Genomic DNA, 26,439 nt, shown 5'->3' with positions numbered 1-26,439 from the left:
ATCATAATACCAAAACTTAACAAGGCATAAACAAGAAAACTACAACCCATTTTTTCATATGACTAAAGATGCAAAAGAAAGAAAATCCTAAGTAATTTGCAAAGAGAATCCAATTCTGTATTAAAAGAAGACACTCTGGATAAGTTAGTATTATTCTAGGAATGGTGGGATACCAAGAAATCTACCAATATAACGCATCTCATAAATAATTCAGTATTTGTCAGAAGTCTTTAAAATATGTATACATAGCCTTTGACCAACAATTCCACTTTTAGGATTCTATCCTCAGAAAATATAACAGTTATGCACAAAGCTTTCACCACAAGGCTATTCCTTAGTGTTGTTTATATCAACAACAAAGACAAAAACAGAAAGAACACAATACAGGGTCAGCTAACCTATCCTCTACATATGAAATAACCTATGACAATGAAATAATATGCAGCCATTAAAAATAATGTTGTAGGGGCTTCCCTGGTGGCGCAGTGGTTGCGCGTCCGCCTGCCGATGCAGGGGAACCGGGTTCGCGCCCCGGTCTGGGAGGATCCCACATGCCGCGGAGCGGCTGGGCCCGTGAGCCATGGCCGCTGCGCCTGCGCGTCCGGAGCCTGTGCTCCGCAACGGGAGACGCCACAACAGAGGGAGGCCCGCATACCACAAAAAAATAAAAAAATAAAAAAAAAATAAAAATAATGTTGTAGAAAAGTCTTTAATAACATAGAAAAATATCCATGCCCCAAAAATGCAATATGGCCTCATGTAGGTTAAAAAATATGTTTCAAATTTTTAATTTATTTTTAGCTATCTGCATTCTCCAGATTTTTTGCAATTATCATGTATAACTTTTCTAATATAGTGATAAGGATGTGAAGCAACCATTTTTTAAAATTCCTGTTTCTTGTTTGTGATTGGGGGTGAAATGTCAGAGAATCACCTTGGCATTCACTTTAGGAACAGAAAGTACTCATTTGTATTTCTCTACCAGCTGGTTGACCCCACTTAGGGTCCAGCCTGGATCACAGGCCTCCCCACTCTCACCCAGCTGTCAATCTTTACACAAGATCTCATCCAGTCTACCCCAGCACTGATGCCAGATTCACCCGCCTCAAATACCACTGTACCCGTCACTTCCCTGCCGCAGAGCTTTCAATAGCTCCCCACCCTCCCTAGCTTTCCAATTCAGGGCTCCAGAGCCTGATTCCATGTACCTGTCAGATCTTACTTCTCAGGGACGCCCCACAGTACACCCCCTTCACGGCTGTAGTCAGGACCATCACCATCCCACACACATCGTGCCCCTTCCGGCCTCCACATATTTGACTCTGCTGCTCTCCCTTCCAGCGTGACCCTCCTCCCCACCTCCCCATGCCACTGCCTAATAAATAGTCCCAACTCTCCTTCAAGGCTTAGCTCAAATCCCGTTTCTTTCACGAAGACTACCCCAGCTCATACCTCTGACCGCAAATGGGCCTAAAAGTCTGAACAACATTTGAACTGTTGAAGTAGTGGGCAAACAGTCTGGTTTTACAAGGCCTTGAGGATTCATCTTCATCATGAGGTCCCCACCCTGCTGCCTGGCTGCCTAATTCCAGCAGCCCTCACACCAGTCCATTCTCCTCAAAGTACAGACATTGGCAGATCACCCCCAAGAGGGGCAGAAATTCCATCTCTCACCTTTGTGAGTCTCACTCAGTGAGTCCTGGTTGCCAGCCTGAGGACCCACCTCCTCTACGATGATTGACACCAGGAGTCATGCTGGTGATGACTGACACTGTCTTGGGACTGTGACCTTACCTGGTATTATCAAATCATTGATAAATACTGACTGAGCCACTGAAGATTTGCAGCAGAAAGTGAGGATTTTGTCTGTCAGGAAGATCCACTAATAAGAGTTCAGAAAAAGTAGGAAGGCCATTTTGGTATCGCAATGTTAAGAGTAAATATTGAATGAGTACTTACTCCGTGCCAGGCAGCACTTTTACATGCATTATCTCACTGAGTCACAACAGCCTTAAGAAGTATATTCCATTCTTATCCCCATTATAGAGGAGGAAACAGAAACTCTGAACAGCTAAGTAACCATAAAATTACTATATGACCCAGCAATTCCACTCCTAGGTATATACCCCCCAAAATTGAAAACAGGGACCCAAACAGATACTTGTACACCAGCGGTCCCCAACCTTTTTGGCAGCAGGAACTGGTTTCGTGGGAGACAATTTTTCCACAGACGGCGGGCTGGTGGGGGGATGGGTCAGGCGGTAATGGGAGCGATGGGAAGTGATGGGGAGCAGCAGATGAAGCTTCGCTCCCTCGCCCGCCGCTCACCTCCTGCTGTGAGGCCCGGTTCCTAACAGGGGGTTGGGGACCCCTGTTGTACACCCATGTCCATAGCAGCATTATTCACAGTAGCCAAAGGTGGAAACAACCGAAGTGTCCACGACGAATGGACAAACAAAATGTGGTATATCCATATAATAGAATATTATTCAGTCATAAAAAAGAATGAAGTTCTGATATATGCTACAAAGTACATGAACCTCGAACACATTATGCTAAGTGAAATAAGCCAGTCACAAAAGACCAAATGTTATATGATTCCACTTATGTGCAATAGGCATAATTCATAGAGACAAATTAGATTAGAGGTTACCAGGGGCTGAGGGGAGGGGGAAAAGGGGAGTTATTGCTTCACTGGTACACTTTCTGTTTGGGGTGATGAAAACAGTTTTAGAAGTAGATAGTGGTGATGGTTGTACAACATTGTGAGTATATTCAATGCTACTAAATTTTACACTTAAAATGGTAAATTTTATGTTATGTATATTTTAACATAATAAAACTTCTTAAGTCATATAGCTAGAAAGTGGTCAAGCTAGAATGTGACCCCAAACCTTTCTGACTCTAGGGCCCATGCTCTCAATCCAAGAGTTTTACTCCCCCTAGAAAAAGCAGCCAACCAGGAGCCAGGAGGGCTGGATTCTTGTCATCACCATCTGTGTGACCTTACACAAGCCTGATCTTCCAAGGCCTCACTTTCCTCAGCTGTTAAATGATAAGATTGAATAGAATATCTTTGACAATCCCTGCTGGTTATAACAGTCCTGACGGTGTCAGCTATCCATTGATTGTGATTTTACAGCATGGAAAATCCCAAGCCTTGATTGCTGACCTAGATATCATTTGCTTCTGGCGCACTCTGGAGACATTGATGGACAGGGAGCGAGGGAGAGGGACCGGCTGTCCACCCCCTACCTAGCCCCTCCCCTAGGGGTTTGCCCTGGAGTCGAGCCAGCTCTTGAAGAAGGCCTCCACTCCTCTCCCCATTCTGGGAGAGGGATCGGGCCTGGCTGTGCTCCAGGATAAACTTCCACAAGGCGAGCAATAACATAAAGTCAAGGTGAAGATCAGGGCAGCCCTTAAAAAGGCCTCCTTGCACCCTAGAGTGGCTGAAGCCACTCCACAGCTGTTTGTCCTGCCTGCCGCCATCCGGCCACCATGTGGGTGCTCCTGGTTCTCCTGCTGCTCACCCTTGCCTATTTATTTTGGCCCAAGACCACGGGCTCTGGTGCCAAGTACCCCAAGAGCCTCCCATCCCTGCCCCTGGTGGGCAGCCTGCCGTTCCTCCCCAAACATGGCCACCAGCACGTGAACTTCTTCAAGCTGCAGGAAAAATACGGCCCCATCTATTCCTTTCGTCTGGGTTCCAAGACTACTGTGATGATTGGCCACTACCAGCTGGCCAGGGAGGTGCTCCTCAAGAAGGGCAAGGAATTCTCCGGGCGGTCCAAAGTGGTAAGCAGTGCCTATCATCCCTCTCCTCTCACCACTCCCTGGGGATGTTCAGTTCTCCAGGCAACGCCATGCCTGGAATGACACTTCCAGCTCCAACAACCTGTGATTCTTCCAAAAACAGACTGCCGGGGCTGTGGGTCGGAAGTGACCCCTTGGACCCCATTCAGCCTCTAAACTAGGCAGGAAGAATTAAAGGAAGATTTCATTTTCTGGGCTTCCCAGGAGGTGGGGTGGGGTGGGAGTGGTGGTTTGAGGGCATCAGGGAGCCCTTAAAACAGTCATCTCTCCCGTGAACTGGATGATGATCTCTCTGAGCTTAGACTTCCATAATTAACTGAGAGAGTGCATCTAAAGCACTTAGCCCAGTGCAGGAAGTGCTCAATAAACAGCCTTGATGAATGCTGTTCTTCACATGGAAAAGCGGGGGAGTGATTGCTGTCCTCCGTGGAAAGTTGTGAGGGAGAAATACCCTGGCTCTTGGAGGGCTGGGATTGCTATTTTCCTGGAGCTTTCTCCAGCTGTTCCAGCTGCAGGGAGCTGACCCATGGTAGCACTTTGAGGGAGGATGCTGATGAGCCAGCCTATGGAGCTCTCTGTTTTGCTCCTGGTGGGCAGAGGGGAGTGGGAGTTAACCATCCAGCAACACTGCCAGCCCCCGACTGCAGCACCCGGCTGCTGAGAACTCCCTTGAACATCTCGGGCAAGGCCCCCTGGCTGCTCATCTTTGACCAGACCAAGGGTTGACTCTTTTTACCTTGGACCAGTCAGCCAGGTCTGCGGGCCAACTATCCTCCTTCCAACTCTGCTGAGCTCTTCTCTCCAGAGCTAAGAGGAAGGAGGAGGCTAGTCAGATAGGGTTTGCAGGTCAGGGGATAGAAGAGGGGAGGTTTGGGAGCTTTATGGTTTGGGAGGTGCCTCTGGGAAGAGACAGCTTGGTCCAAGTCCAGACTGGGTGGACAAGAAATCTCCACTCTCCAGATGCGGCCCTGGGGTGGGCACACAGCCTGGCAATGGAAGGGTAAACTAAGGGCGGCTGAGCTGCTGTGCCTTTAGCAGCCTCCGCCCCCAGAGGGCCCAGGGAAAGCAGGGGTTTGGGCTGTCCTCGGTCTCTGCTCCTGTTCCCGGGACAGGCGCAATTTAGAGAGTTCATTCCATCCACAGCTACCTTTCCCTGGTCAGAAACCGATGAGAAAAAGAGGCCCAGAGGTCACCTGTCACTGACCTGAACCCCAGGACCGCTGCAGTCTAATTCAGTGTTCTTTTTCTCCTCGCTCTGTCTCTCTGATGGAGTTGGGAGTGTGAGGCCATAGGTTCTGTCCTACCAAGGCCTTACAGTCATGCCGGAGTGGAGCAGGGAGGTCCCACACGGAGGCGGAACGGCAGGTACCTGCCTTCTTCCCCAGGGCTAGGACAGGTGGATGGTGTCTGATTCCTATGTCCTTTCCTGCTTTCCAAAGTTGACTCTAGACATCCTGTCAGACAACCAAAAGGGCATCGCCTTCGCCGACCACGGTGCAGTCTGGCAGCTGCATCGGAAGCTGGCACAGAACGCCTTTGCCCTGTTCAAGGATGGCAACCTGAAGCTAGAGAAGATCAGTGAGTGCCCAGCCAGCCCTGGGTTGCTGGAGGGAGAAGAGGTTTGGGAGGGGAGAGGGTTCTGGATGATTCCATCTAGCATTTTCTTGGCTACCGCTGCCATCTACTGGACATCTGCTCTCTGTCCTTGACTAAGATGGAACTGGTAGAGAGGGGGTGAGGGGCGGCTCAATTCCCCTCCCTCATGCCCCTCTCTCCCCTCAGTTAATCGGGAAGCCAGTTTACTGTGCGACTCCCTGGCCACCCGGCATGGAGAGTCCATAAATTTGTCGGAGCATCTCTCTCTGGCGGTGACCAACATAATCAGCTTTATCTGCTTCAACTTCTCCTTCAAGAATGAGGATCCTGCCCTGAAGGCCATATACAAGTTCAATGATGGCATCCTGGAGGCTCAGGGCAAGGAGATTTTGTCAGACATATTCCCTGGGTTTAAGGTGAGGATGAGGCCGGGCCCCACTGTCAGATCTCAGCAGACCCTGACAGCACCCCCAGTTCTTCTTTCCTCTTTCAGTTCAGCTCCAGACCCACCTTTTTTTCTGACCACCTCGGCCACAGTGACCTCTACCTCCTCTGACTCTTAAAACCTTGCTGCTCCTCTACAGAAATCAGTTTAGCTTTTAAATTATGCATTTGAATACTCATGATAATGGCTCTTGTTTATTCACCAATTGCCATGTGCCAGTACCAGCACTCACAAGCATTAATCATGCATTTCCCTTGGAAGTGGGTTTTATTATCCCCATACAGTTGAGAATACAGGCTTCAAGAAGTTAAGGAACTTAACCAAGTCTTGAGACTCAAGTCTATCTTACTACTGGGTAAACCCTCAATCAGTGCTGGATGTTTGATTGAATGGGGAAGGGGACGTGGAGGTGACTCCTTTCTCCCTTGTTTGGAATTGTCCTAGTTGTCACTGATGGTCCCATGCTGGGTCCCTATCCTGTCTTCCATTCTGGCTGAAGTTTGGGGTTACAGTGGGAACTCTCCAGAGACAGAAAGGTAGGATTTGACATTTCTACTTTGCAGATTTTCCCCAGCAAAGCCCTGGAAAAGATAAAGAGTTGTGTTCGAATGCGAAACGAATTGCTGAGTGAAATCCTTGAAAAAAGTAAGGTAGGTGATGGAGCAGAAGAGATGATGAGTTAGGTGGAAACCATCATGAGAGCAGGGCTGGGTCCATTTTGGACACTGTAGGATCTCGTGCACCTAGCAGAGAGCCTGGCATATAGTAAGTGCTCAATAAAAACTGACTTAACTAATGAATAGGCGTGGAGAAGTGAGGAATTGAAGAGGATCCTAGAAGGGACTTGTCTACCCCCCAAATTTAAAGAGGGCCCAGTGCTTCCTCCTACTTCCACAAGCTCATGGGTCCTGACTAGCCTCACTCCACTCCCTCACTTCCAAGTGGGAGAAGCCTTTGTATCTACAGTCTGGGGTGAGAGTATGGCAGGGGTTGCAGATGGGGCTCCTCCCTCATCACTGTCTCCCAATCTCACCCAACCAGGAGAAATTCACCAGTGACTCCATCACTAACTTGCTGGACATACTGATCCAAGCCAAGGTGAACGCAGACAATAACAATGCTGGACCAGACCACGATTCAAAGCTGCTTTCAGATAGACACATGCTCACCACCATAGGGGACATCTTTGGGGCCGGCGTGGAAACCACCACCTCAGTGATAAAGTGGATTGTGGCCTTCCTGCTACATTATCCTCCAGTGAGCTTCTCCCTACCCCAGCCTTCCCAACCACTCTTGACCCCAGCCAGACTCACCTCTGCTCCAGAGAGGGAGGAAGAATCCTCAGGACTTCTTTGCAGGATGACTGGGCTGCTGCACCCCTTACCCAAGCAGTGGTTGGCTCTGGCCCTTGGGTGGAGCTGCCCCGTCTTCTGGAAACAAAGCCTGGGCTCGCAGAGCCACCACTGGGAAGGGTCTGGGCCAGTTCTTCTGGATGTGACAGGAGGATTCTTCTAAGCCCTTGCTTCTCCCGGGCTTAAACACCCTGGTAACATCCACCCTGTTCTGGCCCTCAGTTGAAGAAGAGGATCCAGGATGATGTCGACCAGAATATAGGTTTCAATCGCGCACCAACTATCAGTGACCGGAACCGCCTTGTCCTGCTGGAGGCCACCATCCGAGAGGTGCTTCGAATCCGGCCTGTGTCGCCCACGCTCATCCCCCACAAGGCTATCGTTGACTCCAGGTGTGCCTTCCCTCCCAGTAACATCCAGCCCACCTGGTCCCTCCTCCATCACCCCACCCCCCCCAGCTGGCTACAGTCAACCACTACCAATCATCCTACCCACGACCCTACTGACCAATGTGTCTACCACCCACCGACACCCACTGACCAATCCACAGATCTACCTGACCTCCCTCAGAAGCTGCCTGCTGCCACATGGAGACATGTGGTGTGGGATGCTCCTACCCAATCCAATAGCCACAACACACATACATACGCACAGGCACCAGCTCAACACGCATACCCATGGGCCCTGACAGGCCCACAAGTGTTGATACCTAAGTGCTTGTCAGGAGGAGAGGGCTGGATTCATAGGCCACCTGGTAGAAGCTGAGGAAGAGATGAGGGAGTGGACATGAGGGGGTAAAGGGCTCTTTTCCCCAAAGTGGGGGACCACAGAGGCTTGGGGCTGAGCAGGTGGGGAAGGGCACTATTCCAGACCCTCTTTTCCTCTCCCTCCCTGGGGCAGCATTGGTGACCTTACCATTGACAAGGGCACAGATGTTGTGGTCAATCTGTGGGCACTGCATCACAGTGAGAAGGAGTGGCACCGGCCCGACCTGTTCATGCCCGGTGAGTCCCTGTTCTGTCCTGCTCCCTGGCCACACAGCCACCCCTGTGCCCACCATTCCAGCACCACTTCCCCTCTGCTGAGCTTGCTACTAGCAAACTCCTGACTCCAACTACGGGGACCTGTTGACACCCCCACCCTACGCTAGACTTACCCAGATTCTTCACAGCTGGGTTCCCACCTTCTCCTTCCAACTGCAAATCTCCTCCTCTAAGAAGCCCTCTAGGCGTATGTCTCCCGTGAAGTCAGCCCCCTCTCCCCTTGGATGGTGGCATTTTCATCTGTTAATACGCCTTCTTTCCATCTGTCCTGAATATTCCATCTCCTCTGTGTGATTAAGGGCTACCTGAGAGCAGGGCTGTCTCTCTCCTCAGACTGGGCCCCCCTCCCCCAAGTAAGGCAGTCCACCTCTTCAGACTGGGGCCCCCTGGGCAGGACCATGTTGTCCCCCCTCCTCTGCTTACTCCTGCCCTGGGCCCTGACTGACACCTCCCCATGTCCACAGAGCGCTTCTTGGACCCCACGGGGACCAAGCTCATCTCGCCATCGTTAAGCTACTTGCCCTTCGGAGCAGGACCCCGCTCCTGCATAGGTGAGATGCTAGCCCGCCAGGAGCTCTTCCTCTTCATGGCCTGGTTGCTGCAGAGGTTCGACCTGGAGATCCCGGATGATGGGAAGCTACCCTCTCTGGAGGGCAACCCCGGTTTAGTCTTACAGATCGATCCTTTCAAAGTGAAGATCAAGGTGCGCCAGGCCTGGAAGGACGCCCAGGCCGAGGGCAGCACCTCGTGACTCCGCCCTGTGTGACCCCACAGCACGGAATTAGAGAAGCTCCCCCACCTTCCCCAACCATTCCTCCCCCCTCCTCGCCCACTCTGCCTTCTTTTCCAGCCTGCAGCCCTGGCAGTGCTGTGCATAAACAGTTGTGGTTTTTTTTTTCAGAAGGTCCCTGCTCATTCGTTTGTTTGTTCACTCATTCTTTCAAAGAGTATTTTATTGAGCACCTACTATGTACCACTCACTCACTGTCCCTGGACCCTCAGGCTCCCTGGTCTTACAAGAAGCTTACATTCTAGTGAGCGCTGACAAATGAGCATTTCAGAGACTTATAAGTGCTTTGGAGTCAATTACACTAGGTGCTGGTGATGTGAGGGGAATGGCAGAGGTGGGGGGTGGCCACTATGAATGACTGATTGGGGAAGGCGTGAAGATGCGGGGGAAGGTGTCCCATGCTGAGGGAGCAGCAGGTGAGCAGTTCTCTAGGTAGGAGAGGTCATTCAGTCTAGAGCAGAGCCAGTGAAGGGAAGAGTGGTCCCTGATGAGGTCAGACTGCAGGCAGGGCCAGGTCCCATGGAGTCTTTCTAAGTAGCAGGAAGGAGTTTGGGTTTCTATTCCAAGTATGAGAGGAAGTCACAGGAGGGTTTACACATTCAAATGGAAAGGTTTGGTTAATATTTTTAAAAGATCATTCGAGTTGCTGAGTAGACACTGGTCTGCAGAGGGATGAAAGTGGGGGCCCTGGGGAGGAGGTTGTGCTGGTGCCGGACAGCAGGATGCTGGTGGCTTAGACCCTGGCGACAGCAGTGGAGATGGCAAGAAGTGGTGGGACTGAGTTTACATGTTGAAAGCAAAGCAGATCATGTTTGCTTTGATCCACTCATCGCTGCATGCACCTCAGAGCTTTGGCTTTGGGGAAGTGTCTACAATCCATAAACTCAACCCACAACTACCCATCCCTCTCGTCTTGGTTCCCAAAGACTGGTAGGTCTCCTTTTCCTCATTCTGTACTGGGGTAAACACTGCCAGGAAAGGGCTTCCACGGCAGCCTCCCGCTGAAGCGCCCAGGCTCTGCCCCTGCTCCCCACCCCCAAACCCCAGGAAGTCTGTAAATGTCTCACTAGAAAATAGAGCCCAGACTTCTTCAAACCTTAAAACCGACATCTTTAAACCTCGGCCACTGGCCAGTCCGCAAATGAAAGGTGTCCTGAGATGCCCTGGGAGAAACTGACCCTTGCCCTTTAGCCTAGAGAGAGGCCTCAACCCCAGCTCCCTGGCGCCAGCCAGACCAGGGTCAGATCATCAGTGACCTGGTCCTTCCCTTCTGACTGGAGGAGGGCTCTGGACGGGCCGGCAGGGCAAGCCTGAGACTCCGCCTGGCCAAGTTCCAGGGAGAAGAAATCAAGGGAGCCCCCGCAAGGAGGGAGGGCCAAGGCTTTCCACCACAGCAGCCTCTTCTTCCTTCAAAGAGCTTTGCTAATCCAGGGGTAGTTGACCATTCCCCACGGCCCCCCAACTCAGTGCTGGCCTTCACTGGCCCGTGACCCTAAGGCCTTGCTAAAGAGCCCAGAGGAGTCGGTGGGCAGCTGTGGCTGACCCCAGCCTCCATCACGGGGAGCCTAGAGAGATGCTGCCACCACAGTGAGCTGATGAGAAAGGGGTTAAACTGGAGGTGGCTCTCTCCTTCTCCCGGGTTCCTCTGTCCCCACCAGCTGCTCGCTGGTCTATAGCCAAGCTACCCTCAGCTCAGAGCAGAGGGGAGCTGACCGGCTGAAGGAGAGTTAATTTCTCCAAATTTGCTCAGAATCTGAAAGGCATTTTGCGGACTAGTGAGGAAGAGATAAACATCCCCTGTAGAAGCAGTGCATGAGTGTAACTGGGAAGGAAACATCCACTCTCCTTGATTCAGACCATTGAATGGCAGGGAAATGAGAGGCTAACCCTTCATTTTGAAGATGAGAAACCTGAGGGCCACTGGGGGCAGGTGTGTTGGGGGGGTGACTTGCCCTAAGTCACCCAGCGGCCTAGCAGCAGGGCTGGGACCAGAACCTGGGATTTCAGTGATGCAGGATGAGGAGCCAGCGTGCTCTCTCACAGGCCTTCCGCGTCTGTGCAGAAGGGCTTGAGTGTCTGGCTGGGGAGAGTACAAAGCTGAGCATCCTTTCAGGAAATGACCTCGTGAACTCTGACTCCTGCCCAAACTGGCCTTCCCCTGCCTGGAAGGCCTTTTCCCACCGACGTAAATCCTTTTGGCCCTCAGCTTCTGTTCATTGGTGTGGAATCGCACGTGTGCCTGAGCACCTGCCTGGGCTGCAAATGGGTGTGGTGACCCCCAAGGGTGCTGCCACCCCTGCATCTCTGGAATTCAAGACTGAGCCCTCTTGTGTTCTTTGGGCTGCACATCAACCTGACAAATAGGTTACACACACAAGAGGAGTGAGTCAGATGCTCTAAACACTTGGCTAACTGGTCCAGTGGTAAAAGAACTCTAACTCCTTATGCAGAAGGAATTCCAGATCTTTGGCAAAGCTGAAAGGTCTTCATCCAGACCCCACAGTCACCTTTTGAGCCTCAGACTGCCCTTAGCCAGGGCAATGGTGTAATGGTAAATAAACATTGAACAACCAGTTCTCTGGTGCTGGTGGTAGGGAACAGCCTTGATTTGTAGTGTTTGCTGATCACTGTGGTGTAAACATTCCCATCATGAATGTTCTGGTTGGCCTCTGGTGGCCACAAAGCCTGCAGCAAATGAGGAACCCTCTCTCCAGTCATGCTCAGAGGGATAAACACCCACCTCAGGACAGGAACCCAATCACAGAGGCTAGAGAGGGGTGGGGAGAGGCCTGCAGGAGGCCCCAGGTTCTGGGCCCCAGGCTCCCGTTTCCTAGCTCTGGATCTTAGCTTCTCATTTGTAAAGTGGGGTAACTTACCACCTGTGCTGCCATCATCTGAGGTTCTGGTGAGGATGAAAAGTAGAAAGGGCTGTGTGAGCAGGAGAGTTCCACACTGTTGGGAGTTACAGAAGATGAGAGGTCAGGCTGCGGGAGCAAGTTTTCTTTCTTTCTGTCATTTACAGACCAAGTGAGCGTAGGCAACTTACTTGGCCTTCTTAAACCTCGGTTTTCTCATCTGTAATATGGGTGGCTGAGATGTGTGTAGAAAGAGCACCACCACCCCAGAGGGCTGCTGAGAACAAAATATGGACCTACATCTTGTGTTCAGTGCCTTGATAAATACTGGCTTTATTATCGTTGCCTATATCCAGACCCACAAAATAAGTCCCTCTCTAAGGGTTTTACACACAAACCTCCCAAAGGCCACCAGCTTGGTCAGGAAGGAGAGCAGGTATATCCGGATGGGTCCATCTGCAGGACAGTACCACCAGGAATGCCCCCCTTGCAGCTCCAGATGGCCCTGCCGGCTGCCCCCTCTTTCTCTCCGGAGCCAGGGCAGGCTGGCAGCTGGGAAGTGGGTGGAGACCCCGAAGACAAACTTTTCAGGGTTCCAACACCAGGGTGCTTTGTAACATTTTCCAGTGGGATTGGGTTTCTTGAGACCTCTTGGTGAGAAGACATGCAGTGGAAGGGTAAACTGTGGTGAGGAGCAGGCTTATACAGTGAGGAGAAACTTCGGATCAAGCAAAAATCCTCTTCTCCCCCTCACAAGCCACAAAAGCTCTTTTTAAAAAAGTCTCCTCTGAGGAAGAGCAAAACACTCTTGCAAGGAAAAGACACAAAGAAGGTCCAAACAACTCATTATTTTACAATGTTTCCAAGGGGTTACACCCTCTCTGTGGAGGTTAACACTGATCTGAAGCAGGTACCACCTGCCATTTCAGCACTGAGGAGCTCTGTTAGGTAACAGCTGGCTGGGTGTGGGGCCTCTGGGCGGCTTATGACGAGGCAAGGGGAGAGGGGTGAAGAGGGGATAAAGTACGACAGCTCCTGAGAAAACAGTGTCTGCTTTACCTGCCACCACATTACTCCCCTGCTCAGCGTACCCTTCTCTGGTTCCCTCTCACCTTTGGAAAGAAATTAAAAGTTCTTCACGTGGCTTGTGAACACCAACAGTACAACTCTTCACTAGTCTGGCCAACTAGTTAATTGCATGGGCTTTGGAGTCAACAGATGTGGGTTCTAATCCTTGGCTCTACCACAGCTCCAGCAGCTGTGTGACCTTGGACTAGTTAATTAACTCCTCTGAATGCTTCATCCCCATTAATAAAGCGGGAATAATTACAGTCCATACTTCAGAGGGCTGCTTTGAGGCTAAAATGAGAAAACGTAGGTAAGATGCTTATACGAGACCTGGTGTTATATAAAGTCAATAAATAAAATAAGGACAAATTAAAATCTTTTTATTACCAGCTTACCTCTCCAGCTTCACCTCCTGTCACTTCCCAGAATGCAGTTACCTAGAGGGATTAAATTGCTCACAGCTTTAGACATGACACCGCACTCTCCCGTTTTAGGCATCCTACGCTTTTTTGTGCTTCTCACACAGTAGGCACACAGTAGGCACTCAATAATCTGCCAATCAAACGTTTGTCTGGAATTCCCTTTACACCTTTCTCCACCTGGCAAGCTCAGTTTAGAAGTCCCTGCTCCAGGAAGGCTGCCCTGAACCCCCAGGTGGGCTACATTCTCTTCCACAGCATCCTGTACACACATGCTTCATGGTATTTACCATGTGCTACTAAAACCGTTCATTCTTCCTCACTAGAGCATTCTTAGCTCTTCTAAAGAGGGGCCAGGTCTAAGGCATATCTGCATCCGCAACACTTGGCACACAGTAGGTGCTCCATAAATGCTCAGCTCTTAAGTAAGGCCAGCCATTTGTCCCAGATGGAAACTGCATCCCAAACACCTCCCAAGACCCACTACCCTTCCCAGCAGCTTCAGGTTTCCAGCAGGTTCAGTCAAGTCAGCCAAACCCACTTCCTGCTCCTTCTCCTGAGTTAAACCTTGGTTTTTGCCCCCTGGCTGAAAACAGAGGAAACTGGAGAAGGAGGAGTTTCTTGAAATTCCTGTTCATCAAAGCTACTGTTCGTGCTTCAAGGCATTGGTACTGTCTCCACCTGAACCTGGTCACCTGGGGCAGTAGAGACAGCAAATGCTGTACCTTGTTAGAGAAATCAGGAACTCAGTGACCCAGGAGCCTGGGGTGGGCCCTACAGACCTAGGCAGTAAGCATACACGTACAGCCTCTGGCATGCAGCTTGTAAGAGTTGTACCATTTTGTTTTTGTGCCACGCAGACATTAGCTTAAAGAAGGTAAGAATGAGGTACTCTGCCAGTTCTTTCCTGTGGCTTTAGAACACAACTGTCCTTTAGAACTGTCTTTCTAGATGCTAATATGGCTTCCCTGGGGTTGCCTAGAGGAGCCCAACAGTTTAGAAGGAACTAGGCAGAAACCATCCCACTGGAGTCACTGAAGAGCTGGGGGCTGTGTCCTCTGACCCAGGGTCAGAGGGGGGTGGGCGCATGCCTGGCTTACACTGGACTCTCAGACGCCACAGGGCTGCCTGCTGGGCAAACCCGAGGGCTACAGAAGACAGCGCTTTCGGCCAGCATCCCCTGGCCCATCGGTGAGCACTCCACCTGCGGAGGCCAGAACTCCTCACGGGAGGGTTCTGAGGACGTTCATCATTCTGCTTTGCCCACCTGCATGCGGCCCAAAGAGAAGTCTTGCCGGGTGGGGGGCTCCGCTTCCTGGGTGGAGGCAGAAGGCTGTTCCTTCCCACAGCCTTGGAGCGGGGACCTAACACCTGACTCAAAGTGCTAAGAGAACAGTCTTAAGCAGAGGCTAAAATGACAACGAGTCTTAGGAAAGGCTCACGGGCCCACGATGGCAGATGTTGGCACACCGGTGGCTCCCACATCACCTAAAAATCAGTTCTGAGGCGCCTGCCTGGAATGCAAGCCCTAAACCGCCGCCCCCGACTCCTCAAGCTTCTCTGAAACAGTACTGCTCACTTCGTCTCAACCTGCCTCACATTGCCGGTTAGCTATTTCACATGAGTTTGTTTTGTCCTCTCCACTATACTTTAACTTCTAGAGGGCAGGGGCCTTGTCTTACACATTTCTTCCACATGCTCCTCAGCATCCAGCACAGTACTGGGCACAAAGAGGGGACTCCAAAACAAGTATTTCGTGTGTTAAATTCCAAGGCCAAGCGCCCATCCACAATTCTATCTTATCAATAAAAGAGATCTCCAGGAGGGCTTGCTTCCTTTTAAATGTCAGGTCTTAGCTTTGGAGTCTCTGACAAAACTTGTTTCTGTTTTGGGGGCTCTGATTTTAACCTGTCTGTGGGACTTTACAAAGTACTCAGAAATATTCTCTTGGCAGAGAGAGGGTTTGGGTGGAAATGCCTCAGGACAGAGAGTGCCCTCGGCAGCCATTACCCAGCTTGCCCTCGGCCCAGGAGCCTGTCCTCAACTTCTCTCAGCCTCTGTGGGGAGAAGGGAAGAGCACTTGCAGCGAGGAATCTCGAGGTGCGACTCCCTGAAGTCTGAGGAGGAGGAAAAAGGAACAAGCGCTGCAAGGAAAAAGAGCAGTCGAGTTTCGGGGATCGATTTTATTTGGGCTTCTCACAGTGGTTAGAGCCACTCTGTCTTCAGAACAATCACAGCACAGGAAATGCGTCACCGAGACTGCCCAGAAAAGTCTGACCAGCTGAATCTTATTGCTTAAAATACACATATTCACAATAACTGACAAAAGGTGATGTGCCTCACACGGGAATGTGTTAGCATTTGCAAATCTTCCGACTGTAGCACCAAACCCTCGACCAACCCCTTTCTTCTCGGTTCACCTGGAACACCAGACTCCCTCAAATCTCCCCGGCCCCCTCCCGAGTCCTTCAGCTCCCTACTTCCGTCTTTCGTCACGCAGGGCAGCCTCGTGTAGCAGGGGCCAGACTGTGACGCTGGACTCGAGCCCAGCTCCACCCGTTGCGTTTTCTTCTTCTCGTGCCTTTTGGGTTGGATGCTGCAGTGAACCCAGCAGTAAACACGTGGACCAGTTCCCCACTCTGACTGGAGAAGGAATCCTGAGAGGGCCAGAATCCATCCCTTCGACCAGTTAACTCAAGCAGGGTTCATTTTGGTAAAACTTGATCTCCTTCGAGACACTTCAGTGAGTTGTTTGAGACAAAAACAAAAACCAAAAACCAAGAGGTGGCAGGAAAGGCATCTGAGGGCTGTGGCACACTTCTGCCCACTCTCGCCACACATCGGCCACGCGCTGGACCTCAGCAGAGGGAGGTAAGCCCTATGGCACTGTGGTGGCCGCCAAACCCTCCTGGCAATTCTGGGCAGGGCTGACGTCTGGGCCACAGCCAGTCCGAGCTTGACACTGAAGATCCAGTCCAGCTTCTGTCTGAGGTTCCACCCTGGCCTTCTGTCCCGAGCGGCTGTGGACACCCCTGGGGGCTGACGCCGAGGGCCAGGAGCAGCCGAGGGAGGCAGACAGGCTCAGAGCACGTTTCCGTTTACAGGGAGCAGAACACAGGCCTCTGAGTGTCCACGGAGCAATGTGCAAATTGCAGTGATGGGTAGAGTAAAACCTCTACTTGGAGCACGGTATCTCTGGCAAACGTGGGGACTGCCGCCGACAGCGCTGCTGAGTACACCCAAGTGCACAGTCAGACATTTGCTCAGTAAACAGTAAATGCGTAAAATAAATTACCTTGAGAGGGCTGCGCCTGCTCCAAACGTGTGGGTAACGTGAGCAGAGTGGCTGCCGTTCAAAGTGTATTCACAGGAAAACAGGGCTGGGGGCTCACACACAACGGACAGACACACACAGGTTATCCAAAAAGTCACTGTATACGGACTGCACTTTGTTCAACATGGATTTTGGTTTTGTGGACTCCAAACTCAGACACTCGTTCACCTCACGGCCTTGGATTTGTCTGTTTTGTGTGTGTGTGTGTGTGTGTGTATATACATATATACACACATACACATATATACGTGTGTATTCATATATATACATATATATACCTTCCTTTCTTACCATAACATCAATGCCTAGTCTGAATGTCATCGTTCAAGAGTGGGGGAAGAACCAAACTCTTCATATGAACAGGGCTGGACAGGGAATGTTAGTTTCAGCAGTTTGCTTTCTCCATTCAGATTATTCCTATCAAAGCTCACCTGGTTTTTGAAGCCAAACTACAATAATAAGGATCCTGTGGTCCTTCAGGATGGCTGCCTTCACCCTCCTACCTGGGCCACTTAGATACTTTACATAGGCTACAAAAATTAGTTACCCCACTCAAGGCGGGGCGGAGCAGGGAAAGGGCACGAAAACCACAGATAACCAAGGCATTTTTTCCAAATGGTCAGTTTGAAAAAACAAACAAATAAACAAAACAACTTACTCAGAATCAAGAGAAAATACTGTGTGAGAGTCAGGCTGCGGGACTGCCCTTTCTCAGGTCCCACAGCCTCCTCATTTGTTCATAGAGAACAGTGAGACGTGAAGGCCGGCAGACGTGTGCTTGGGATGGGGGAGGGTACTGATCACCTGTGGGCACAGATCAAAGGGCAGAGATGCGGAAAGCTGCACCTCTATCCACTGCCACAGCGCAGGGCCTCCTGCTCACCCACAGAAGTTCCAGAGACAGCCCCCACCCGAGCCTGCACACAAAACATCTCCTTCTGGCTCAACTGTAGCCAGGACTCTTTGAAGGCCAAGTTGGGAAAAAGCCACAAATTTTCCTTTTCCAAAACAGAATTCTTGCCTGCCCACTGGTCAAGTTCTTATTTTCAGCTCACTTCTGTTGTTGTTGTTTTTTTTTAAAAGAAAAAAACCAAAGAGAAGGCAGGTGTAATCTTCCACACTTGAACCAGTCCGCGGCCAGCCAGGACCTGCTGGGAAGGGGCCCCTCCAGGATGCATCGTGCCACCTCGATCTTGTCACCTGGAATTTGAGAGCACAAGCCCTTTACCAACCCGCCACGCAATCGCCGGTCAGCTCTCATCCTCCCACAGGAGGAGCCCAATTCCGGCTCTGGAGACACTGGCAGCGAGGGGCGACAATCCCCGGACCACCGGGGCTTCACCCAGGGCTGAGACCTGCCACCTCTCTCAGACTGAGACGCGGCGAGGTCCTCATCAACTCACACCAGAACATGGATCCACTCCATCACCAAGAGTCACCTCAGGGCACAGTCTCATCCCCTCCTTGGGGGCTTCTGAAACGCACATCTCTCTGACCCAAGCAGGTAGTGACACGTGACTTGAAGAGGTAAAGGGGGACGGGGTGGGGTATGAGGAATGAGTCACAGGACAACTTCTCGGCCCTCCGTGACACTGTGTATCTACGGGGGGCGAGGCACCCACACCCCAAACTGTACCTGGAGATGCAGGAAAACGCAGGAGCAGAGGGAAAAAAAAAAAAAAAAGGAACAGTCACTTAATGCTTCTCTCACGGTTCTCCCCTACCCTGGTTGCGTCGCCAAGTTCTCGGGCGCAGGCAGGGCCTGCTCTAGCTTGGGGAGCTGCTGCTCTGGGAGTTTGGGGAGTCCTGCTCGTTGATGGTGTTCAGCAGCAGGCAGGCAGGCAGCCGCGGCAGGTGAGGGTGCCCGGGCTCCCGGGCCTGCTCCTCGGAGGGCTGGCAGAGCCCTTCCTCCTCGTCGCCAGGGGGCCGCACGTGGCAGCTGTCGCAGAAGTCCAGGGGCCCGTCCAGAGCATCGTCGATGAGCGCGTTGAACTCTTTGAGGTCGTCATCATGGTGGCCCCGGTTGCACACACACACCTCGATGCCCGAGTCACCTGTGAAGCGGCGACGTCTGCCGGGCGTCTTGTCCTTGCTGTCAGGGAGGGCGCCGCCCTGCTCAGAGCTGTACTCTTTCAGCAGCTCCTCCTTACATTCGGAATCCTTGTCCAGGAAGGCCCCAGGGTCCACCTCCCCCAGGCCGGCCACAGAGCCGCTGGGCTCCATCCCGGGGGCTTTGGTGGCTGCTGGGTCTGCTGGCACGTCGGAGGGCTCAGGGTCAGCGATGCTCGGGGGTCGCGTGCTGCTTCTGCTGGGCCCGGACAAGGGGCTGCTCTGAGCCCCCTGGGAGCCCCTGGTGGGGTCGGCGCCCGGGGGGCTGCCGCCTGTAGGGCCACACTGTGCAGGCAGCTGCTGCTGGAGCTGGAAGGCACTGTATGGTGGGGGAGGAGTTGGAGGTCGGTTCACCACTTCCTCATAAGGAGGTAGTAAATAGTTTGGCAAAAACCCTAAAATGGGGAGGTAGGGAGGAGAAATTACTGCACTGGCAATTGTTCTAGGACAGACTGCAGGCTCCCACTAAGCATATGTCTCGTCCCACCCCCAGCATACCCACCGAGGGATGGCTACAGCTCTCCGGTGCAGGCGGGGCACAGGGCTGTGAACGACCTCGCAGAGAAAGGGGGGCAGATTGGGAGTGACAGATTCTAGCTTCTGGAAATCTGAGAGCCCCTAAAGCTGCTTCACAGGCAAGGACTTCTGCTTGTCTGGAGTTAAGGCAGAGGGTTCAGCAAATGTGGTGAATGGCCAAGAGAGTTCTGCCTGGAAGCGACCTGTTTTCCACATGCATGCAAGTCTCATGTTTCTAGCTCAGACTGTGTCCTCCATCTGCATCCCATAGGCCTCAGGGTCAGGGACCCTAAGTTAAGACTTTCCAGATGTATATCATGAAGAGAGCCTTTTCCTGGGAGGCTGGAAAACTGTGTTGCCTCTCACCCTAGTGTGGCAGGAGGTGGTCTGGAAATACACACCAAACCTCATCCTGATTCGCATCGAGAGCGGGTGGCTTACCAGTAAAGGGTGAGGGGCCTGTCATCAAGGCTTGTTAAGAACATGCCAGGGGAGTTATCTTTTGCTTTGAGGCACAGATGATCTAATTATAACAGTAATTGCTAGCATTTATTGAGTACTTACTATATGCCAGGCACTGTGCTAAGCACTTAACTCTTCTAGGTGTGGAATTCCAAATTTATGACTACTTTAGTCTGTAGTACACACTGCAGAATGGCTTTGGACAGGCTGCACTTCTGGGCCTCCACCGACCACTCGAGAGATCAGTGTAAGGAACCCCAGGGAGGGGCTTCCCTGGTGGTCCAGTGGTTAGGACTTGGCGTTCTCACTGACAAGGGCCCGGGTTCAATCCCTGGTCAGGGAACTAAGATCCCACAGCATGGCAAAAAAAGAAAGGAACCCCAGGGAAGTCAGGTGAGTGTGCCCTTCAGTGAGTCGCCGAGTTTCTTGGTTCTCAGGAAGTCCCAATGCTACCCCCTACCACTGCCCCTTTTGTAGCAGCCTCTGCTCAAGCATATCACATGGCAGGAAGCAAAATGGGGGGATTTCAGGCCACTGACCTCTAAATCTCAATTCATTCACATCATACACCATACAACCACCTGCCTTAAAAAATCTGCCTAAACTAAAGGAGCAGCGATGTAGTCAGAACCCAGCTGGTATGGACTGGAACGGCCCAGTGGCTGCCAGGGGCTGCATCCACAGCACTGGCTCCTCGGCGCTAAAGGTGTGCACCCCCTTGTTCCCACATTTGTGAGTCCCTGCTCTGTGCGGACAAGGAGGCCAACCCCCCGTGCCAACAGTTTATGTGTCCTGGGCCCCGAGGGTGGGGTTTGGTGTACGTACTGAAATAAAATGGCAGCGCTGAGTAATTGTGGGCTTCCCGGTAGGCGATCAGGTTGATTTCATGTTGCCGCTGTTGGGCCTGAAGGCGGTGCTTGGCTCGGCGGTGGTGGCACACGCAGCAGCAGCTCAGGATGATGATGATGGTCCACACGAGCCAGAACCCTGGGGGCAGGGAGGTGAGACAGAGAGGCGTGGGCACACCATGAATGCCAGCTGGAGGGGCTGCTCTCGGCACAAGGAGGCCCAGGGACACGGCGCACCTGGTCGAAGCTGGCACTGTTGGCCCTTGCCTGGTGAAGTTACATTTACAACCTGTGATCAATTTTCATGTTTGTACCAGAGTGAAAGACACGTGGAGCGGAAGAGGGCAGAAATGTAAGAATGGTGACCGTAAAAGAGGTCACTCACTCCGGGGTGCCTCCAGGGCTCCTGGGGGAAGGGAAGAATGCCAAGGCATCTGTGCAGCACTGCTGGTCCTCCCATACTTTAGGTTTGGGGGGCATTAAGTATGCTTACCTTTTAGGACAATGTGCCCTTCCTATCTTAAGAGATCTCTGAGAAAATGCTTCAGCCTCTCTTGGTGCCCACCTCCCCACTCCAGCCCTGCTCAGGCCCACAAGGACAGCTCCCAGGCTCCCCACCAAGAGCAAAGAGCCCCTCAGAATCCCCACATCTCAGCAGATGAGCGGTTGCCGAGGGCCTCGGAGGGGCTACCTGATAAAATTTTTTTCTCTACCATGTCGCCTCCGTCATACAAGAGTCACTGAAGTTAGAGGTGGAAAAATTCTAATTTCCTCAGGCCCATTTCTTCCCTGGAGAGTGTAAACAACTTCCTCTGCTCTTGCCATAATCCGGTACAATTCCATCTCCCAGCATCACAAACAATCCACTCCCACCTCGCTTTGGCCTGCAGCTGCATTAGACTCGGGACCATCAGCGGCCTCCCCTTCTTCCTGCTGGCTCCAAAGAGGGGTAAAGGAGCAGGGGAGAAGCCTACCACCCTCTTCCCCAGGCAGATTGTTTCTTCTCACTTCCCACTGTGTTCTCTTGGATCATACTCAGAGAACCCTGGCAAACCCCAGTATAAGACCCCCTCTCCAATCTTCACATGTATACAGAAAAGGCTTCTAATTTTTTTTTTTTAATGAACGAGCAATTTTGCTTTAAAAAATATAGAGACAGATAGAGAGGGGGAAAAAAGACTGGAAGGAAAAAATAGTGACATTTTAAGTCGTGGGATTATGAGAAGAAATTTTAATTTTCTTCTCCCAATTATTTTTCTTCTTTCAAATTATAAAACTGAAAACAAAGTAAGTTAAAACTTAAAAATATCTGTGACGTTTTATTTTTGCTGGCTTTAAAAAAAATTAACATATTTCTGAGTAGGTTTTAAAATTCCTCTGGGAATGTCTTCATACAATGAAATGATATGGATCACTAAAAAATTATTCACAGAATACTATATTTGACATATAAAGATGTTTCTAATATTAAATGAAAAAAAAAAGATTACGAAACAGCATAAAATATGACCCCAATTTTTGCTTAAGCAAAAAGTATATATAAATGTCCAGAGGGATGATCGGGAAGTTAGTCATGAGGTTATTCCCGGACAATAGGACAGTAGATTTTCTGGGACCAGCTTCTTGTTTTTTGCTTATTGTCGATAAGATGAACATGTACTTCTTTGAAATAAAAAGAATATTTTTTCTCAATAAAAAAATAATCTGAGGAATAATTTTAAGGTGAGTTTTTATTAAATGAGAATAGATTAGTTTTCATTTGTTCTCTATTCCTGAAGAACTTCATTGTTCTCTATTCCTGAAGAACTTCAAGTTTTTCCCATTACAAACATTATGTATATTTTTTGTCTGGCTTTGTAATTATAAATTTGTGTTTAGAATGTGTTAAGTATTTCTACATCTCTTGTCAGAATGAGTTAATTTCATTAGAAAAAAAAAAAAACAACCCTCCCTCTCCCAGCAAACAGATTTGTAAATGAATAAACCCCTGATTTTTTTTCCTGTTTGTACCAGAACACAATATTCTGAAAGATCCCACTGACATCTAGGGTGTGGCCTCTAGCAACACCCAGGGTGTTTCCTTCTGTCCCCCAGGGGTGTCCGGGCTGAATCTCCCCACAGAGCCACCCCTACGGGGTAAGGCAGGATAGCAGTACAGCCTTCCAGCCCTGGCAGGCTGGCAACACCACTGTGTAACACCTTTATGTTTTCAGCACGTGTCGGTGTTCAACTGAACCTTCTGCTGAGGTCTAGCAACGGGAGAGCAGGTGGAGGACAACGGGCAGAGAATCTCTTCCCCATTTCCCATCAGCAGACAGAAAAACCCCATTCCTAACCAGAGTTCATAAATGTAAGTTGAAGTCAGAAGTCTCCCTTGTGGTCCTTCCCGGAGTCGCTGCTGACATTTGCTTAACTTAACTTGCACTTCTCTCCTTCCAATGCTCGCCAACTGGCGACTGGACACTGTAAGAGGAGCCCTCAGGGAATGGTTTTGAGGCCAGAAAGGAGCTCTGGGAGTGAACTGGCTTCCCTCTACAGTCCTGTAACATCTCCTCCAGCCCCTACGATCTGTTCAGCTCCCAGCCTCCCGGGGTGGGGTCACACTCGAAGGAAGCGGCACAAATAAGCACAATGCATTCTGCTGAAGAGCCTGGCTCCAAGCGTATTTTAGAGTCAAGTCTAAAAGATTCTGGGCTAACCACTTTTTTATACTACCCAGCATCATTTCACAATCCTTTATACTTTTGTGTTACTTTATAATTTTCAAAGTACATTCTCCCATGAGATAATCAGCACCAAACTCTACAATTTTTTACCTCCCAAGTCATTTTTTCAATTGTTTCTTACCTAAAGGTAAATTAACTTTTAATGCTGCAATATATATGATCTAAGGCAAAACTTCTCAGCTATATTATGACGGGCTTAAAAAAATAAATAAAGTTATTTATTTATTTATTTTTTGCTGCGTTGGGTCTTCGTTGCTGCTCGTGGGCTTTCTTTTTAGTTGCAGCAAGCAGGGGCTACTCTTCGCTGCGGTGCGCGGGCTTCTCATTGCGGTGGCTTCTCTTGTTGTGGAGCAGTCTCTAGGCGTGCAGGCTTCAGTAGCTGTGGCACATGGGCTCAGTAGTTGTGGCTCGCGGGATCTAGAGCGCAGGCTCAGTAGCTGTGGCGCTCGGGCTTAGCTGCTCTGCAGCATGTGGGATCTTCCCAGACCAGGGCTCGAACCCGTGTTCCCTGCATTGGCAGGTGGATTCTCAACCACTGCACCACCAGGGAAGCCCTATAATAGGCTTTTAATAAGAAAAATCTCAGGCACTGGTTTTTATGTTGGTCAAATATTTCTGGTTCTCCCCCTTCCTGGCATGTGGGTAGGCTTGAACTTCCTGGCGCCCTTATGATTGTGACACTCTGGGGCAGCTTCTAACTAATAAATTGAGATTGGAAGTGACAGATGTCACTTAGAGGCCAGAACATTTCTTGCTGATGTGAGACCCTCTGTTAGTCTCCCTTCTGCCATGACAAGCCGTAACATTCCAGATAGTGACTTCAGGGTCAGTCTGGCCCCAGGGGATAAAGAAGTAGGAACAAAGCTCTCATCCAACCTGTGATGGACATACAGTATGAGTAATAAACCTGTTGTTTTAGGGCCACTAGGAGTTTGGACTTGTTTATTACTGAGCATAACCTCTTACCTATCCTGACTGATGCAGTATCTTTATAGGTTTTTCTGGGGCAAAGGATTTAAAATGTTCATCAGATTCTTAAGACAATCCTTATTCCAGAAAAAGCCTGAGTTCTATTGAACTAGAAGTATAATATAAAAAGAGATCTTTTATTTTCCTTCTTTTTTTTTTTTTTTTTTTTAAGGAAAAATGAGGCAGGGTAGAAGGAGGCTGGGAGAAGAAATGAGACAAGTGGAAGGCATGCCCTTGGCAGAGTTACCCCAGTTATATCGAACAGCACCAGAAAACTCACATGTTTACTGAAATTCCATCAGCTGCTTCTGTTCATGTGGTATCATGGGTAGAAAAACTCTCCCTACCACGTACCACTTAGGTAGAAAAACTCTCCCTACCACGTACCACTTATATGACGTGATATAAAATCTCGAACTGAGTTTTGCATTTCTAATATAGTATCACAAAGTGACAGTGTGGACCAAAACAAGGAGAAAACTAACTTGGGAACAGAAGGGGCCTAGTGGGGTAATAAGACATTAGCACAGGTCCAGAAAAGGCCCCTAAGGACTGGTCCAACTTGATGGAGTTAATGTGGGAAGACAGAAGGCATTCTTGGTTTGACCCTCACAAAACGGATGCTATTGGCAGCTATTCTAGTCAAAGCCGTGTCCCATCAGCTTTAAAAGGGGGACCGTCCAGACTAGTACCTATGGAGTTGTACAAACTTTTGATCTTTTCACTAGATTTCACAAACAAGGAGGAAAGTTTTAAAAAGGAAAACCTACTGAAAGAGCCACACAGCGAAAGACAGAAGCATGCCCTCCTCCCCAAACACACACCTACCCACAGATTACATTCCCCACTGACCTTTGAAAGCTGTGACCTCATGGTGGGGTGCGTTTGTCATGCTAAGCAAAGTGGAAAACATGTTTTTAAAAACAATCACAGTCCAATGTAGGAACTGAGTCATGTGCCCCAGAGCTCACTATAAACTTGGGAAAACACCACTCCCCAACTGGCAGGAAATTCCTCATTAGGAAGCCAAAGTATACTGTCAACTAGCTCTCCTTCTACCCCACAGGATGGTGGGTGACCTCCCTGGCCCCTGATAGCTCTTAGCAGGAGCTCCTGACACTGCTGCTGTGGAAAAAGGACTGAATTTGGGAAATGAAGACTTTAGAGGACTTGCAACTTCATCGGAAAGACTGGGCAAGTTTCATTTCCTAGCTTTGTGACCTTGATCATTTTGTCTTTACTTCCCTCATCTGTAAAATGGGGAGAATAATGGTTTCTACCTACTTGGTCATTGTGAGGATAACCGAGTTAATATCTGTATGCAGAGTACTCAAGCATGCACATTCGAGACCTTTCACGACCTGGGCCCTCCATCCTTCCAGCCTGGCACTGAAGAGTTCAGGAAGGGGGTAGCTTTGTGTGAGGCACACTGACCCCACTACTCAACTGCGACCAAATGACTGGCTACTTAACGCCCCTGGTCCTGAGAAACGGGATATGTGTACCTGGCAGGGTTGTATTTGGAGCGGGCTGAGCTGACGTGTGTGAAGACCTTAATGAGTGCCAGGCACACAGCAGAGTTCTATGCATGTCAGCACCCTCATCTCCCCTGGGCGAGCCCCAGAGCCCAGCCCCATGGCTACAGAGGAAAGGTTAATGAGATGCATGCTCTCTTCTTTCCCGTGAGGCCTTGACCGATGGTGTTTGGTATTCCCCGGCCTGGGAAGTCATTCTACCCTTCTCCATGTGCTTCAATCCTATCCACCCTTTAAGGCCTACCTCAAATGCCACCTCCTCCATGCAGCCTGCCTGAATCCTGTCCAGCTAAAGCAAACTCTCCTGGCACGTATATCGCAGTGTTGGCACGTACACTCCACTCTCTACTTTGCATTACTAGCGAGGCACATTGTCTTATCTCTTCTCTCTGCTCAGAGACTCCCTTCTTTTTTTTTTTTTTTTTTTTTTTTTTTTTTGTGGTATGCGGGCCTCTCACTGTTGTGGCCTCTCCCCTTGCGGAGCACAGGCTCCGGACGCGCAGGCCCAGCGGCCATGGCTCACGGGCCCAGCCGCTCCGCGGCATGTGGGATCCTCCCA

The 26,439-nt window shown here is 50.3% G+C and overlaps 2 protein-coding genes across 12 annotated transcripts in view; one reads left to right on the top strand and one right to left on the bottom strand.

Moving 5' to 3' along the window:
* WBP1L (WW domain binding protein 1 like) overlaps window positions 1-26,439 on the bottom strand; it is a 110,662-nt gene that overhangs the window by 28,064 nt on the left and 56,159 nt on the right. For 5 of the 11 annotated variants that reach the window (XR_008616166.1, XM_007126895.4, XM_007126898.4 and 2 more), the window contains 2 exons: window positions 20,628-20,789; window positions 17,374-19,219 (listed from right to left, as the gene is read on the bottom strand). Coding sequence is in view for 6 of the 11 variants with exons in the window: in XM_007126895.4 (XP_007126957.1) it covers window positions 18,483-19,219; window positions 20,628-20,789 (899 nt within the window). In the remaining 5 variants the exon portion in view is untranslated. Of the gene's footprint in view, window positions 1-11,915; window positions 11,992-14,877; window positions 19,220-20,627; window positions 20,790-26,439 lie in introns of those variants that run through there. The other 6 variants (XM_007126893.4, XM_028481312.2, XR_003677542.2 and 3 more) reach the window with 5 other exon arrangements.
* Window positions 734-9,006, top strand: CYP17A1 (cytochrome P450 family 17 subfamily A member 1). The gene is made up of 8 exons (XM_007126903.4): window positions 734-3,795; window positions 5,253-5,391; window positions 5,596-5,825; window positions 6,418-6,504; window positions 6,896-7,111; window positions 7,429-7,598; window positions 8,107-8,210; window positions 8,714-9,006. Exons 1-8 carry the CDS (start codon window positions 3,499-3,501, stop codon window positions 8,998-9,000), a joined length of 1,530 nt encoding a protein of 509 aa, XP_007126965.1. The 5' UTR covers window positions 734-3,498; the 3' UTR covers window positions 9,001-9,006.

This window comes from Physeter macrocephalus, chromosome 20, assembly GCF_002837175.3.
Source record: "Physeter macrocephalus isolate SW-GA chromosome 20, ASM283717v5, whole genome shotgun sequence".
NCBI lineage: Eukaryota > Metazoa > Chordata > Mammalia > Artiodactyla > Physeteridae > Physeter > Physeter macrocephalus.
Note: the sequence above shows the minus strand (reverse complement) of the source record. Positions and strands in the feature narration are given on the sequence as shown.